At 49.3% G+C, this 16,324-nt stretch overlaps 1 protein-coding gene across 1 annotated transcript; it reads left to right on the forward strand.

Moving 5' to 3' along the window:
- Positions 1-3,825: 3,825 nt before the first annotated feature.
- On the forward strand, positions 3,826-6,392 carry LOC139433779 (uncharacterized). The gene is made up of 3 exons (XM_071203000.1): positions 3,826-4,898; positions 4,980-5,620; positions 5,707-6,392. The coding sequence occupies exons 1-3, from the start codon at positions 3,992-3,994 to the stop codon at positions 5,746-5,748; spliced, it is 1,590 nt and encodes a 529-aa protein (XP_071059101.1). The 5' UTR covers positions 3,826-3,991; the 3' UTR covers positions 5,749-6,392.
- Positions 6,393-16,324: the final 9,932 nt, after the last annotated feature.

Consider the following 16,324-nt stretch of genomic DNA (forward strand, 5'->3'; position numbering starts at 1 on the left):
CGCCTCGAGAGATGCCTCAACACCATCCTCAAGTCCGCAAAGACACATGTCACAAGTTTATTGTTGTTTAAAAAATAAACCATTTTCCGCTGACGCATCCAGGCTTCAAGCCAAGGGCGCAGCTCAAAAAAATGAAAAGAAAAACAATAAAAACAATAAACAGTCCGTCAACTGTTCCCCTTCTGAGAGCAGCTACGGCTTCTCTCAAAAAGGCGGATTATAGACGGGTCTGTGAAGGCAACACCGTCACGTGCATGCGCAGTGCCGGCTGGGGCTATGAAGGCACCACCGTCATGCGCATGAGCAGTATCTGTGGGGATTGTCGATATGGGGCACCACCGTGTTCAGACACTAGAGGGCCCCATAACACAACTAATAGGGACTCAGAGGGTAAGAGACGTGACATCTCCGCTGACTCTAAGGAGCATACAGTGGAAGATGCTCACAACATCTGCTTGGGGTTCTCAAGACAGTAACACGGAGCTACAGACTCCAATTCGCTGTCACCCCCCCTCGCTTCTCGGGCATTCTGTAAGGTATTTACGGAGGTCGTCCGGTGAGGGGTCTCTGGAACAGAGACCTCCAGCGGGCGCACATAAATTACCTGGAGCTTTGAGCGGTGTTCCTCACTCTAAAACGCTTTCTGCCTTTTCTCAGAGGACATCATGTCCTCGTGAGGACAGACAACACGACCACAATATCGTGTATAAACCGCCAAGGGGTTTTGCGTACTCTCCAGTTAGACATGCTGGCACGCAAACTGATCTTATGGAGCGGCAGACGTCTCCTGTCTCTGAGAGCGACGCGGGTACCAGGAGTGATGAACCTCGGGGCAGTGCTACTGTCCAGAGGTGCACCACTATATGCAGACTGTACTCTACATCCAAGGATTGTGAGTCAGCTGTGGGTGCGTTACGGCAGAGCCGCGGTAGATCTGTTCGCGTCAAAATGCTCAATGTCAGCTGTTCTTTTCAATGCGCGATTTAAACGCACTGTTAGGCGTGGACTCGCTCGTGCACGATTGGCCTCCGGGCCTTCTGTACGCGTTCCCACCCCTGGCTCTAATACCCCCAACTCTGGCCAGAGTGAAGGTACAACGCCACACTCTTATCCTGATGGCTCCGCCATGGCCCGCAATGTACGGGCTGGTGGAGATATATCAGCTGCTGTGAGGGCAGCCATGGCAGCCCCCACTACGCAGGGACATACTGTCTCAGGCGGGGGGGGCGATCTTTCACCCACGCCCAGAGCGCTGGGCACTATGTGCCTGGCCCGTGAGTGGTACAATCTGAATACAGTGGGACTCCCTCAGAAGGTGATAAACACTATTCAGAGTGCGAGAGCTTCCTCCACCAGGTCTCTCTATGACTGTAAGGCAAATGTCAGCCTTATGAACGGAGGTACCGTGGGACTTGCCCTTCCCATGTACGGGAGTCCGCTCAATGGAAATGCGATGTCAAGTTCCGATGTCAAGTTCCTGTCAGCGGCTAGACATATGTTACCAGTGTTTACCAGTGTTGCCAGGGGCATGATAACATCCTCCACTGGAGGTTGGGTGGTGCTGCTGTGAATAAGGCCGACTATGGGTGCCGATGGGCGGACGGTAAAGCACCGCAAAGTAGACCCCCTTTAAGTGTAGCCAGGGGCACGAGCAAAATCCTCCATGGAGGTTGGGTGCTGCTGCTGTGAATAAGGCCGACTATGGGTGCCGATGGGCGGACGGTAAAGCACCGCAAAGTAGACCCCCTTTAAGTGTAGCCAGGGTCACCCTGCATGCGTCGTCAAATGTGATTGAAATGGACAGATTCCTGTACATTTCAATCACTTTTAATGGGAGTCGTCAGTATATGGAGCTTAACCCATAATTCCCGGACGTTCCAGGCCGAATTTGGAAGCTCATATGCGGCCTGCCATGCGCCTCCACCCGTGGAAAGCAAAAAAAAGTAAAGAAAACGGTCAATTATATGTTAAAATAATCAAAAATGAAGTTTTTGAAAATTCTTGAAAAACGGCTAAGTGCCAACGGGGGAGGGGGTCAAGTCTTCGGCGCTTCGGAACGAAGCCCCGGAGACTTTTGCACTCCCCCGTTGCAATTTACAACGGAGAGGGGAAACGAGAGCTCCCCTCCTCCGTCCCAAAAATTCATTCATCTTTTCCAAGCTACCATCTGCACGAAATCGGAAACCCGGTTTTTGAGAGCACTTAGAAAAAAACGAGCTATTTTCACATGATGGGGAAATCATGGAGGAATGTATCCGCCTCATGAGCACTTTGGATCGGATGAAATTGTTGCCTGGAGGACCCCCAATCATGGTTCTCACAAAACTTTAAGTTTTCAAACTGGTGTCTGGAGGAATGCAAGGGGAGTTGTCAGGGGACTCTACCCGCCTCAAGAGGCACTATTTTGGGATACATTTTATCCATTTTCACCCCTTTTTATGGTTCTTCCAAAAAGTTAACTTAGACTTTTTCCGACTCTGGAGAAAGGTAGGGGGAGTTGTCAGGGGACTCTACCTGCCTTTTGGAACACTATTTTCGGATACCATTATCCATTTTCACCCTTTTCTCTGGTTCTTCCAAAAGTTGACTTAAACTTTTTCCCACCCTGGAGAAAGGTATGGGGAGTTGTCAGGGGACTCTACCTGCCTTTTGGAACACTATTTTCGGATACAATTTATCCATTTTCACCCTTTTCTCTGGTTCTTCCAAAAGTTGACTTAAACTTTTTCCCACCCTGGAGAAAGGTATGGGGAGTTGTCAGGGGACTCTACCTGCCTTTTGGAACACTATTTTCGGATACAATTTATCCATTTTCACCCTTTTCTCTGGTTCTTCCAAAAGTTGACTTGTACTTTTTCCCACCCTGGAGAAAGGTATGGGGAGTTGTCAGGGGACTCTACCCGCCTTATGGAACACTATTTTGGGGTACTTTTTTCCCATTTCACCCCTTTTTTCTGGTTCTCTGGTTGTGGCGGCCTCGCCCTGGCCGTCCACCCTCTGGGTACCTGACTCCCCTGCCTCCTCCGGGGGGCAGTTGAGAGGGGTTCAATGCCTCCCCGGAGGATACTGTTATCCCGGCAACCCGCCAGCAGATGAAAAGACCCACTCCTCCGCCTCTCCACCTCTTCTGAGGGACGAGGGAACCGCGCGGGGGTCTGCTGGAGGCTACTGCCGGGTGCTCCGTCCTGCGCCTCACCGGGACCCTGACTCCAGCGCGGTGTGGCGGCCTCGCCCTGGCCGTCCACCCTCTGGGTACCTGACTCCCCTGCCTCCTCCGGGGGGCAGTTGAGAGGGGTTCAATGCCTCCCCGGAGGATACTGTTATCCCGGCAACCCGCCAGCAGATTAAAAGAACCACCCCTCCGCCTCTCCACCTCTTCTGAGGGACGAGGGAACCGCGCGGGGGTCTGCTGGAGGCTACTGCCGGGTGCTCCGTCCTGCGCCTCACCGGGACCCTGACTCCAGCGCGGTGTGGCGGCCTCGCCCTGGCCGTCCACCCTCTGGGTACCTGACTCCCCTGCCTCCTCCGGGGGGCAGTTGAGAGGGGTTTAATGCCTCCCCGGAGGATACTGTTATCCCGGCAACCCGCCAGCGGATGAAAAGACCCACCCCTCCGCCTCTCCACCTCTTCTGAGGGACGAGGGAACCGCGCGGGGGTCTGCTGGAGGCTACTGCCGGGTGCTCCGTCCTGCGCCTCACCGGGACCCTGACTCCAGCGCGGTGTGGCGGCCTCGCCCTGGCCGTCCACCGTGCGCCCTCTGGGTCGTACCCGAAACTGTCGGGTATCCTTTGGGAGAATCAGACTCTGGAGGAACATGAGGGGAGATTACAGGGATCTCTGCCCGCCTAACGAGTGCCTAAATGGGACACCGCACCATGATGCAAATGAAAACAAACACTGATTTGAAAATAAGCTGAGTGCGTCTTTCGTGAGTCTTTTCACGCTTCCTTCTTTTTTACCCACGATTCTGGTGACATTTCCCGGTACCGAAATGCTCAAGAATACAGGTCGGATGGCGGTCCGTTGTCCGATCTGCAATAGCTCCTACCGTGCCCTGAGCAAGCACCTACAGAGGAACCATGGTGTGCGTAACTTGGATGAAAGAAAAATTCTGCTGTTGTTGGCCAACGGACGGACCAACATTAGGCTCCACCCCTGTACCATTCTGGGATGCGAGTACCACGGCACAAGGCTGGATCGCCACTTGGCCAGAGACCATGTTGAGCTGGCCCGGGAGGAACTACATGTGGTTCAAAATCAAATGAAAATGACAGTGGCCAAGAAGGAGCTTTATGAACTCCGAATGACAAACCCCACCATAGAAATGATTACCGCTTGGGCTGTTGACACGGTGGCAGACGACGATATACTGTCACAACCTCCACCCTTGTCCCCGGTGAATGAATATGACAACCCGGACTGCAAAGAATGGAGGCTGGAGGCTAACGCAGTGAGGGCTCAGCGGGACATATATGCTGCTGAGGTGAAATCCCTGCGCTGCAAGTTGCAGCAGAGGATAAAGGACAAGCGACAGAGGATGGATCAGCGGGCCGGGGACATGCCCGCGTTCGATGGGGAGGAACGAGAGCGGGTCATTCTGAAGAAACGACCCCGACCAGAGTCGACACCAACGAGGCTGTCCAAGTCGAAAGGTCCCTCCTGCAGCAAGTCTCCCATTCCTGCCTGCAGCACGTCTCCCATTCCCGCCTGCAGCACGTCTCCCATTCCCGCCTGCAGCAAGTCCCCCACTGGCTCTCACACCCATTCATCCAGCTCCTCAGAGCCTGCATCCATCCATACCGAGGCCTCGTCAACCTCCCCTCCCATAAATTCCCCCTGGTTCCGGGGCAGGGGCCGGGGAAATATAATGCGGGACATAACATTCCCACGGATCATGGGTAAGTGTTTTGGCTATGTGACACATGCAGTTTCTGTAACACATCATGTGTTGTCATTAAAGTACTGTTTATATTTCACAGAGGAGTATCTGCAAGGATACCGGGAGCATTATGCAGGTATCGACCCACCAGTGAGGCTCCAGGAAAACACAGTCTCCAAACTAAGCAGAGTGAAGTCGTTCCTCAGTTTCATGGCACACGGTTTCAATCGCCTGTCTGACTGGCTCTTTTTGAGGGATCTCAAGAGGATACGCGGGTGGTCCCGGAGCCTGATGAAGTCAAGCCTTCAGGTCACGACCTCCGACTTCTACATCAAGAATATATCACACTTTCTCAAGTACATGGCCGACACACCGTGCAAGGGGAGCAGGCTCAGCCAAACCGACATGATTTTAATCAAACGGGAAGTAGTTGCCATCCTGAAGTCCCTGAAGAGAAAAGTACTTATCCACCAGATGCAAGTGAAGCGTGACAAGATGGAAGGTCTGCCGAGCCACAACGACCTAATGACATGCTTGACTTCGACCACCACTCGCATCCCTCAGCTCCTGGATGTGATGGCCAGCAATCCGACTACCGCGACCCGGACACTGCTCTATGGGTATATGACTCTTCATTGGAGCTGCATTTATGGCCACCGTCCGGGGGTCTACTCCAACATGACCAACGCCGAGGTCCGAAAGGCGGATACAACTGGCACTGCCTTCGGCTACCTGGTTCATGTGAGTGCTATTAATCAATGTATTTATTCTGGCAGTTATATGCATGATTGACATTGTATTGACACTCTCTATCTCTGTCATAACAGGTAAGTAACCACAAGACGGCCAACGCGTTCGGGGAGGCGTAGCTGTACCTCACCGTAGAAGAATTTGGATGGATGAAGAGGTGGCTGGAAATTAAGGGTACGCTGACCTGCACCCAGAGCCGTTACTTTCTGTACACAGAGGGGAAGAACCCGTTCAGGAAGCTTGCCTACTCCCTGAGGTTGGCATGGGCTGATGTGGGGCTCCGCAGTCCCATTAACTTCACCGACCTCCGCACAGTCCACGCCGATAATGCGAAGAGGTTTCAAGACAAAGGCAACCGCCAAAGAGTGAGTGATTTCATGTGTCACAACACTGCAACTGCGGACACATTTTACGCGAATAATCCTTCTTTGAAGGAGGCTGCGGACATTCGGTTGCTCTTCACAGAGTCACTGCAAGCAGCGGCGGCGGCATCGACAGCAGCAGCAGCGGGAAATGAAGACACTTTTGCGGGTATTGACATCGACAGTGACAACTCTGGAGAGGAGCACAGCCCGGCTCCCTACCAAGACTCCCTACCAAGACATGTCCCGAAGAGGGACCAGTCACTGGCCGAACACAACCCCTCAGACATGGGTGAAGAGAGGGTGCCATACTCTGCCCCAACTTCACCCACTGTTGCCAGTGATCAACTTGTAAATATGCAGTGTGTTGTTGTAATCAGTCCCCTTGTAAATACGTTATATCCTGTTTGAATGTATTTATTACTGTCAATATTACTGTAAATAAAGTTTGTTAAAATTACTAAGTCTTCTGTTTTTAAATCCCACTATGGGTTTTCTTCCTTTAAGATCCCCAGGGGCACGATATTCTGGTTCTGGTGGTAGCATGTAGGTGTTTAGTCCGAGTGAGGAGTGCTCAAGTGTGGGATCAAGTAAGGTAGAAGAGGGTAAAAAAAGTTAAAGTGTGAACCTCCAGCAGGGCAGGTGGTGCTGTGAATAAGGCCGACTATGGGTGCCGATGGGCGGACGGCAAAGCACCGCAAAGTAGACCCCCTTTAAGTGTAGCCAGGGGCACGAGCAAAATCCTCCATGGAGGTTGGGTGCTGCTGCTGTGAAGAAGGCCGACTATGGGTGCCGATGGGCGACGGCAAAGCACCGCAAAGTAGACCCCCTTTAAGTGTAGCCAGGGGCACGAGCAAAATCCTCCATGGAGGTTGGGTGCTGCTGCTGTGAAGAAGGCCGACTATGGGTGCCGATGGGCGGACGGCAAAGCACCGCAAAGTAGACCCCCTTTAAGTGTAGCCAGGGGCACGAGATTCTTGAGGGTGTGATCATCTTGGTTTAGTCCGTGGGGGAGTGCTTAAGTTCGGGGGCCCGGGGACCCAAGGTGCTCGAGGTTCTGGAGGTACATGGGAGGGATCCTGGAGCTCCTCAGTCCGTGTTTTGGGGGTCTTGGAGCGGCCCCGAAGAGGTGCCTTTGTCGGTGTACCTAATGGGTAAGAAAGCCAGTCTACACAGGTCGTGAAATGTGATTGAAATGTACAGAGTGCTGTACATTTCAATCACTTTGAATGGGAGTCGTGAGGTGTGGATGAAATGGCCATATCTCCCTTAAATTCACAGCAAAGTTACCCATCTTTCACACACTAATTCATGGGTAACAGAGCCATGTGCACCATGCATTTAAAGTAATGTTAGCCAGCTTTCAGACACTAATTCGTGGGTAATAAAGGCCTGTACATCTCCCTGTTTGAAAGGGCCATATCTCCCTTAAATTCACAGCAAAGTTACCCATCTTTCACACACTAATTCATGGGTAACAGAGCCATGTGCACCATGCATTTAAAGTAATGTTAGCCAGCTTTCAGACACTAATTCGTGGGGAAGAAAGTCACCCTGGTCGGGTCGGGAAATGTGATTGAAATGTACAGAGTGCTGTACATTTCAATCACTTTGAATGGGAGTCGTGAGGTGTGGATGAAATGGCCATATCTCCCTTAAATTCACATCAAACTCACCCAGCTTTCACACACTAATTCATGGGTAACAGAGCCATGTGCACCATGCATTTAAAGTAATGTTAGCCAGCTTTCAGACACTAATTCGTGGGGAAGAAAGTCACCCTGGCCGGGTCGGGAAATGTGATTGAAATGTACAGAGTGCTGTACATTTCAATCACTTTGAATGGGAGTCGTGAGGTGTGGATGAAATGGCCATATCTCCCTTAAATTCACATCAAACTCACCCAGCTTTCACACACTAATTCATGGGTAACAGAGCCATGTGCACCATGCATTTAAAGTAATGTTAGCCAGCTTTCAGACACTAATTCGTGGGTAATAAAGGCCTGTACATCTCCCTGTTTGAAAGGGCCATATCTCCCTTAAATTCACAGCAAAGTTACCCATCTTTCACACACTATTTCATGGGTAATAAAGCCATGTGCACACTGTATTTAAAGGGCTGCAGGAACACTTTACCCGCCTTGTAAACACCTTCTCCTGGGTAAAACAATCCATGTATTTCCGCCTGCTTTCCATCAGCACCCGCCAGTCATTTCAAACGGTTTCAAATCGTTTTTTCACTTTTAAAAACAGCTTTCTGCCCTGTAAATGATTTCTAATCATTATTACCGTCATGGAGGAGCTGCAGGGACACTTTACCCGCCTTTTAAACACCTTTTCCTGGGTAAACAATCAATTTATTTCCGCCTGCTTTCCATCAGCACCCGCCAGTCATTTCAAACGGTTTCAAATCGTTTTTTCACTTTTAAAAAGAGCTTTCTGCCCTGGCAATTATATCTAATCATTATTACCGTCGTGGAGGAGCTGCAGGAACACTTTACCCGCCTTCTAAACACTTATTCCTGGCTAAAACAATCAATGTATTTCCGCCAGGGTCACAGCCTGCTGCTGCTGCGGCGGCTGCTGCTGCTGCTGCTGCTGCTGCTGCTCTCCCTCCCTAAATTCACATCAAACTCACCCAGCTTTCACACACTATTTCATGGGTAATAAAGCCATGTGCACACTGTATTTAAAGTAATGTTAGCCAGCTTTCAGACACTAATTCCTGGGGAAGAAAGTCACCCTGGACGGGTCATCAAATGTGATTGAAATGGACAGATTCCTGTACATTTCAATCACTTTTAATGGGAGTCGTGAGGTGTGGATGAAATGGCCATATCTTCCTTAAATTCACATCAAACTCACCCAGCTTTCACACACTATTTCATGGGTAATAAAGCCATGTGCACACTGTATTTAAAGTAATGTTAGCCAGCTTTCAGACACTAATTCCTGGGGAAGAAAGTCACCCTGGACGGGTCATCAAATGTGATTGAAATGGACAGATTCCTGTACATTTCAATCACTTTTAATGGGAGTCGTGAGGTGTGGATGAAATGGCCATATCTTCCTTAAATTCACATCAAACTCACCCAGCTTTCACACACTATTTCATGGGTAATAAAGCCATGTGCACACTGTATTTAAAGTAATGTTAGCCAGCTTTCAGACACTAATTCCTGGGGAAGAAAGTCACCCTGGACGGGTCATCAAATGTGATTGAAATGGACAGATTCCTGTACATTTCAATCACTTTTAATGGGAGTCGTGAGGTGTGGATGAAATGGCCATATCTTCCTTAAATTCACATCAAACTCACCCAGCTTTCACACACTATTTCATGGGTAATAAAGCCATGTGCACACTGTATTTAAAGTAATGTTAGCCAGCTTTCAGACACTAATTCCTGGGGAAGAAAGTCACCCTGGACGGGTCATCAAATGTGATTGAAATGGACAGATTCCTGTACATTTCAATCACTTTTAATGGGAGTCGGTGTGGATGGCCTGTTGAATCCGATTTTGAGCACTCTTTTCCCCGCATAAACTAGTTTAAATCACCGTTAAACACTTATTCTGTTGATGTCTATATAACCGACTTCCCGCTATGCATTAAGTCGGTTATATGGACCCTGTACACTAGGCATACCGCGGCCGGTAGTAAATGTCCAACCATTGTACCCTCTGGTCCCTAGGGTATGTAAGTGAAGGGTGTTTGAGGAGTGGTGCCTTCAAAAAGGACACATCTCCTTTCAATGTCCTGTCGGGTGATTTTATCATTTCTACAGCACTTGATCGATAAACACAGAGCTTTCTCTATGATCAAAGTGTACCTGGCTGCTATTGCTGCATGCTATGTGGGCTTTGAGGGAAAGACGGCTAGCCAACATCGTTTGGTCTGCCGTTTTATGAAAGGGGCTCGCAGGCTCCTCCCTGTTTCCAGGTCACTGGTGCCCTTATGGGACTTGGCAGTGGTTTTAGATGGGCTCAACCTGACCCCATTTGAACCCCTGGAAGGAGCTGACATGAAGCACTTGTCACTCAAGACAGTGCTGTTACTGGCCCTGGCATCCGCCAAGCGGGTCAGTGACATTCATGCGCTATCTGTACATCCTTCATGCACTCAGTTTGCCCCAGGGCAAACGAGAGTGTAGTTGAAACCCAACCCTGCCTTTACACCAAAGGTGGTTGGTTCGTGTACCCCAATTAACATTGAGGCATTTCCTCCGCCGCTGTGTCCCTCCGGGGAACAGCAGCAGGATTTGCTGTGTCCAGTCCGTGCTTTACTTACTTATATGGACAGATCAAAAGAGTTTCGTCATAATGACCAACTCTTTGTGTCCTGGCCTAACATTCACAAGGGCAAGCCCGTTACTAAGCAACGGCTCTCCCAATGGATTGTGGAGGCTATTGCTTCGGCCTATACGAATCAGGGGCTGCAGGCACCTTCGGGTCTGCGGGCTCATTCGACTCGTGGACTGGCTACATCCTGGGCTTTGTTCAAAGGTGTTTCCATCCAAGACATCTGTGCAGCGGCGAGCTGGTCCTCGCCGCTCACTTTTGTCCGCTTTTACAGGCTAGACGTCTCTGCTCCTAGTGTGGCCCGAGCAGTGCTGGGCACCTTGTTGAGTCAGAGCTCTACCTGTTGAGTTCTGGTTGGTTTGGTGATTTTCGAGATAAGCTCGTCTGGCAATACGGGAGCTACAATTTCCCATAGTGAGACATCGAACGGAGTGTTATGAATGAGAACTATAGGTTACTTACGTAACCCCAGTCTCAGAGTAACATGTAGTGAGATGTCTCTCCAGACGGCCCTCCTTGCTATGGTGAAGCGAGAAGAGGTGCTTATTTTGAATGACGCATGCAACGTAGCGCAAGCTACTTATAGGGGGTGGATTCCCTGACGCTGACGTCAAGATCACTAGCCAATCAGGATTGGTGTAATGAGATTGATGCTTCTGTTTGCTCCGCGATGAGGCGCATCCCATAGTGAGACATCTCACTACATGTTACTCTGAGAACTGGCGTTACATAAGTAACCTATAGTTTTCTATACAGCAGACTACAACATGGATGTTTAATAAGAACGAAGGACTACTGTAAACTCATCTAGAGACTCTGCACCGTGCTCTGATGCTGTTTGTCAGGGACCAAGGAGTAAGACAACAGGACACAGGAGTGGTTTAAATAAACTAGGGTTTTTATTTACCCAAAAATCCACACATCATATAATAACTAGGCTTATAAAAGAGGTCAACAGAAAATACCTAAAAGAAACATAACAGGTGTTAACTCAACAAACGGACCTCCTACAATGAAAAACCAAGGAACCTATATAGTGGCTTGGCCAAACCAAGTTGAACCCAAGGGATAATTAATAGTCACATCATACACAGGACACTGACAAAACCCAAATCCCCCCTTTGACATGGAAGCAGGTGGTTTGTCCCAATCTGTCCCAATTGGCTCCTTGCAGTATTTATCAGCCCTCAGCGCTCGGCCACGCCCTTTGCTGAACCAGGAAGTAACCTCCCCCAATGGACATGGTAACTCAAGAGACAAAGAATGCAATTAATACAAACACATACTTGTGTAATAGCTGTGCTAAAATGTTTGAAGTAATGTCAGATTACAATCAAATGAAGAGTTTACCATCTAGAGCAAATGTGTGGTGTTAATTGGCATGTTTTATTGTAGCTGCACTAAAGCAAAACTACTGAAGATGAGGATGCAGTGTAGTTGGTTTACCCTGTGTGGCTGTGGCCATCACACACTCCCCCCCCCTTCAAGACTCTCGCTGAAACAGCGAGAGAGGTAGTCAGCTGTGACATTGTCCTTGCCTGGGATGTGCTGAATGTGAAAGCGGAATGGTTGCAGTGCCAGGTACCACCGGGTAATCCTTCCATTGGTATCCTTCATCCTTCCCATCCACTGAAGCGCTTTATGATCAGTCTCCAGGGTGAATTCTCTACCCAGGAGGTAATACCGGAGAGAGTCGAGGACCCATTTGATAGCCAGTGCCTCCTTTTCCACGGTTGAATACCTGACCTCCCTGGGGAACAGTTTCCGGCTGATGTAGGCCACTGGATGGCGGTTGTCTGATGACCCCTGGAGAAGCACAGCGCCCAGACCCCTATCAGAAGCATCCGTCTGCAAGATAAAATGTTCATCAAAGTTGGACTGTAAAGAACAGGTTTCTTACTCAATGATCCCTGGATGTCGTGAAAAGCTGCCATGGACTCCTCTGTCCACTGTATCTGATTTGAAGACCGGGATCCAGTCTGGTCTGTGAGTAGAGCTGCCCTGGCAGAGAAGTGTGGTACAAAGCGGTGGTAGAAGCCTGCCATGCCCAGAAAAGATCGGAGCTGCTTCCTTGTTTGTGGCACAGGACATGACTCGATGGCCTGAATCTTGCTGACCCGTGGCCGTATCACCCCGCGTCCAATGATGTGGCCCAGGTACTCCGTCTCTGCAGCGGCAAAGACGCACTTCGATGGATTGATAGTCAGCCCCGCAGAGTAGAGGCGATCCAAGACAGTGTGCAGATGTTCCATGTGCTCCTCCCAGGTGGAGCTGTAAATGACAATGTCATCCAGATATGCTGCAGCAAAACCAGATAAATCACAAAGTACCTGATCCATAAGCCTCTGGAAGGTCGCTGGAGCACCATGCAGTCCAAATGGCATGACCGTGAACTGGAAAAGACCCAATGGTGTCCTAAAGGCTGTCAGCTCCCTAGACCGCTCAGTCAGTGGAACCTGCCAGTAACCCTTGGAAAGATCTAATGTGGTTAAGTATTTGGCTTTTCCAAGCCGTTCAAGCAGTTCATCGATTCTTGGTGTTGGATAAGAATCAAACAAAGAAATTGAGTTCAGGTACCTAAAATCAATACAAAACCTAAGACTGCCATCCTTCTTTGGCACAAGGACCACTGGGTTGCACCACTCGCTTTTCGAAATCTCAATGATCCCCAGGGACAGCATCAGATCGACCTCCTTTTTCAGTGACGCCAGCAGGCGTTCCGGAATCCTGTAACTCAGCCGTCTCACAGAAGCACCTTCTCTAACCACAATGTCATGCTCAACAATATCTGTTCTCCCATGATTCTCCTGAAATAATTCTGACCTACAGATTGTTCTCACCTGAAGCTGTTTGTCTTCGGAGAGGTGGCTGAGGTCATGGCTCACCGTAGCCCCCCCTGGAGATAGGTATTGCTCCTCCACTTCCTCTTCCTCTTGCACATCCCTGATGAGCATCACTCTTGCTTCTTGTTCAGGTCGCGGCACCCACTCTTTCAAGAGATTTATATGGAGTACTCTACTGGAGCGTGGCTTCCCAGGGGTCGATACCTCATATGTTGTGGGCCCGAGTTGCTTCTTGATCTCAAATGGTCCCTGCCACTTTGCCAACAGCTTGCTGTTATCACTTGGGAGGAAAACTAGTACCTTTTGTCCTGGGTTGAAGGATCTTTGCCGAGCTGACCGATCATACCAGGACTTCTGCTGTTGCTGGGCCACTGCCATGTGAGATTGGGCAAGCCGACTCATTTTCTCCAATCGATCTCTCATCTGAACAACATAGGATACAATGTTAACAGAATCATCCCTCGCCTTGTTTCCCTCCCAAATCTCCCTCAACAGTGAGAGAGGTCCTCGTACTTCATGTCCATACAAAAGTTCAAATGGAGAGAAACCAGTGGAGGCTTGGGGTACTTCTCTATAAGCAAAGAGGAGGTATGGCAGCCACTGGTCCCAGTCTGTGCCACTGTTGTTGACAAACTTCCGTAGCATCTGCTTCAGGGTTTGGTTGAAACGCTCCGTCAATCCATCAGTTTGGGGGTGATATGGTGTGGTCCTCAGGCTCCGAATACCCAGCAAGTGATACACCTGTTTCAGCAGAGTGGACATGAAGTTAGTTCCCTGATCAGTTAATATTTCATGAGGGAAACCTACTCTTGAAAAGAACTGAACCAAACAGAAAGCAACTGATTTTGCTTTTATGGATTTTAATGGAAAAACTTCTGGGTACTTTGTGGCGTAATCTGTTATGACCAGCATGTACCGGTTTCCCCCCTTGCTCCTCTCAACAGGACCAACAATGTCCATCCCAAGGCGCTCAAATGGGGTGCCAATGATGGGTAAAGGCTGGAGGGGAGCTCTGGAGGGGGTTCTAGCAGATGTTATTTGGCACTGAGGACAACTTCTGCAGAATTGAGTGACCTCTCTTCGCAGGCCAGGCCAGTGAAAATAGCGTTGGATGCGAGCTATGGTTTTATGCTTACCCAGGTGGCCAGCCCAGGGGATAGAGTGCCCCAAAGAGAGAATGTTGTCTCTAACTGCTTGGGGAACCACTAGCTGCAACACCGACCCCTGCTGACGGTAGAGAATGCCATTTTGCAGAACATACTCGTCTTTGTTGAAGTCCAGCTCAGCTCCTGGCTCTTTTTCCTTCGCCGTCTGAAAAAGAGAAACTAGGGATAGATCAGCTTTCTGCATTTCCATGATATTGGCTGGCATTTGAAACTGTAAGGTTACATCTGGCTCAGTGCTGGATGGTGGGTTCACAACTGTGTGTTGGAACTTTTCCTGCCTCCTCTGTCTGCGAGTTTTCCGAGGTCTCCCAGATGTTGTGTCAAGCTCCTGATTGAAAAAAGATAAAGCACTAAGAGTCTCAAAGTGCTCATTTGGTGATTTTGCCTGTGCTCTAGTAACTACAACATTACATTTTTGGCTTTGCTTCCCCTCCAACAAATCAAACAGCACTGGAAGATCTCGCCCCAGCACCGCTGGATAAGGTAAGTTATCAGCAACCCCAATGTTCAAGAGGTAAGTTTGACCCTCTACTTTTATGTACATGTCAGCTGTTGAATAGCTTTTCTCATCTCCATGCACACAACAGATTGGGATCGTGTCTCTTGTGCTAATAATGTTGGGTGGTACAAACTTCCGGTGTACAAGAGTCTGACTACTCCCAGAATCCAGCAAGGCCTTGATAATCTGTCCATTAACTTCTATGAGTGTCATCTTAATAGACTGGTCATCCTTACGCACATGCTCAATATGAGGGCGAGGCACAAAGCACATTTGTGTCATTTTGGCTGCATTTTGGGGGCATATAGGTTTTATATGGCCTTCTATTCCACAGAGATAACAAATTGGCTTTTTACCAAGAGGTTTAAATGGGCTGCTAGCTGACTGCTTTTCCCACCTGGGAGGCTTACCCACACCGGAGGGTGCCTCCTGATCGTACTGTCGAGCTGGTTTGTGTCGATCCTTTGAACTCCATGAGTTATAGCTCCATTGCTGTCCTTTATTACGGGCAGCAACAAAGACGTCAGCCAGTCCAGCAGCCTCCATCGCCGATCCTGGGTCACGCTCTCGGATCCAGACTTGAAGCTCAGGGGACAACATTCTCAAATATTGCTCTAGTATGATTATTTCACCAATTTCATGTATGGATTTACCTTTTGGTTGGATCCATTTCCCATAAAGTTCCTTGAGTCTTACATACAACTCCTTGGGGCTCTCGTCAGGGTTAAACTCCAAGGAACGAAATCTTTGCCTGTAGGTCTCAGGGTTGATGTCATACTTAGAAAGAATAGCAGATTTTACTTGGTCATAGTCAAGGGAATCATCAATGTCCATATGCACATACGCACCTCTAGCTTTGCCAGTAAGCAATGGTAACAAGTGAAAAACCCAATCTGCTTTCTGCCACCGGCATGCTATAGCAATCCGTTCAAGTGTAATCAGAAAGTGTTCAATGTCATCATTGTCCGTTAATCTTTCCATTCTGGGCTCATGGTGTGTGCGAGACTGACCTGCAAGGTTTGGATGGGCAGCCATGGTAAAAAACTCCGCTTGCACCTGAGGATGGTTGCTGGTGGATGGTAAGACTTCCACCTCTGATGGATCAGGGTCTGCGGACAGAGAATCTGGTACTGGAGATGTTCTGGCCTGAACTTCTAACTGCAAAAGCTGAAACTGCTGTCGCATTGTTTCAAACCGCTGTTCCTGTCTTGTAGTTATCTCGCTCTGCTTTGCCATTTGAGCCTCCGTCTGCCCCATATGAGCCTGAAGCAGGGCCACCAGGTCCGACATGGATGGCTCCTTACCTTCACCCTCAGTGCTTTCTACCACTCCAGAGGCCCCATTGTCCTCCTCTTCACTACTGGCTTGCTTCTCCTGGACATTTGAAAGGCTTGTCGGTCCTCCCGGTTTCCTTGTAATTCTCCCTCCACGTCCCGCATGCTGCATCTTTTTTTAAATTTTTTATAAAAAACAAAAGAAGGTGAAAAAAAACCACCCGTGTCCTCCACTGAATGATCCCACC

Source organism: Pseudochaenichthys georgianus, chromosome 4, assembly GCF_902827115.2.
Source record: "Pseudochaenichthys georgianus chromosome 4, fPseGeo1.2, whole genome shotgun sequence".
NCBI lineage: Eukaryota > Metazoa > Chordata > Actinopteri > Perciformes > Channichthyidae > Pseudochaenichthys > Pseudochaenichthys georgianus.

Bases quoted from the DNA above. Each gene is read 5' to 3' on its own strand.
- LOC139433779 (XM_071203000.1), top strand. From the start codon at position 3,992: ATGCTCAAGAATACAGGTCGGATGGCGGTCCGTTGTCCGATCTGCAAT. The intron at 4,899-4,979 runs GTAAGTGTTTTG...TATATTTCACAG, and splicing joins AACATTCCCACGGATCATGG to AGGAGTATCTGCAAGGATAC. The intron at 5,621-5,706 runs GTGAGTGCTATT...CTGTCATAACAG, and splicing joins CCTTCGGCTACCTGGTTCAT to GTAAGTAACCACAAGACGGC.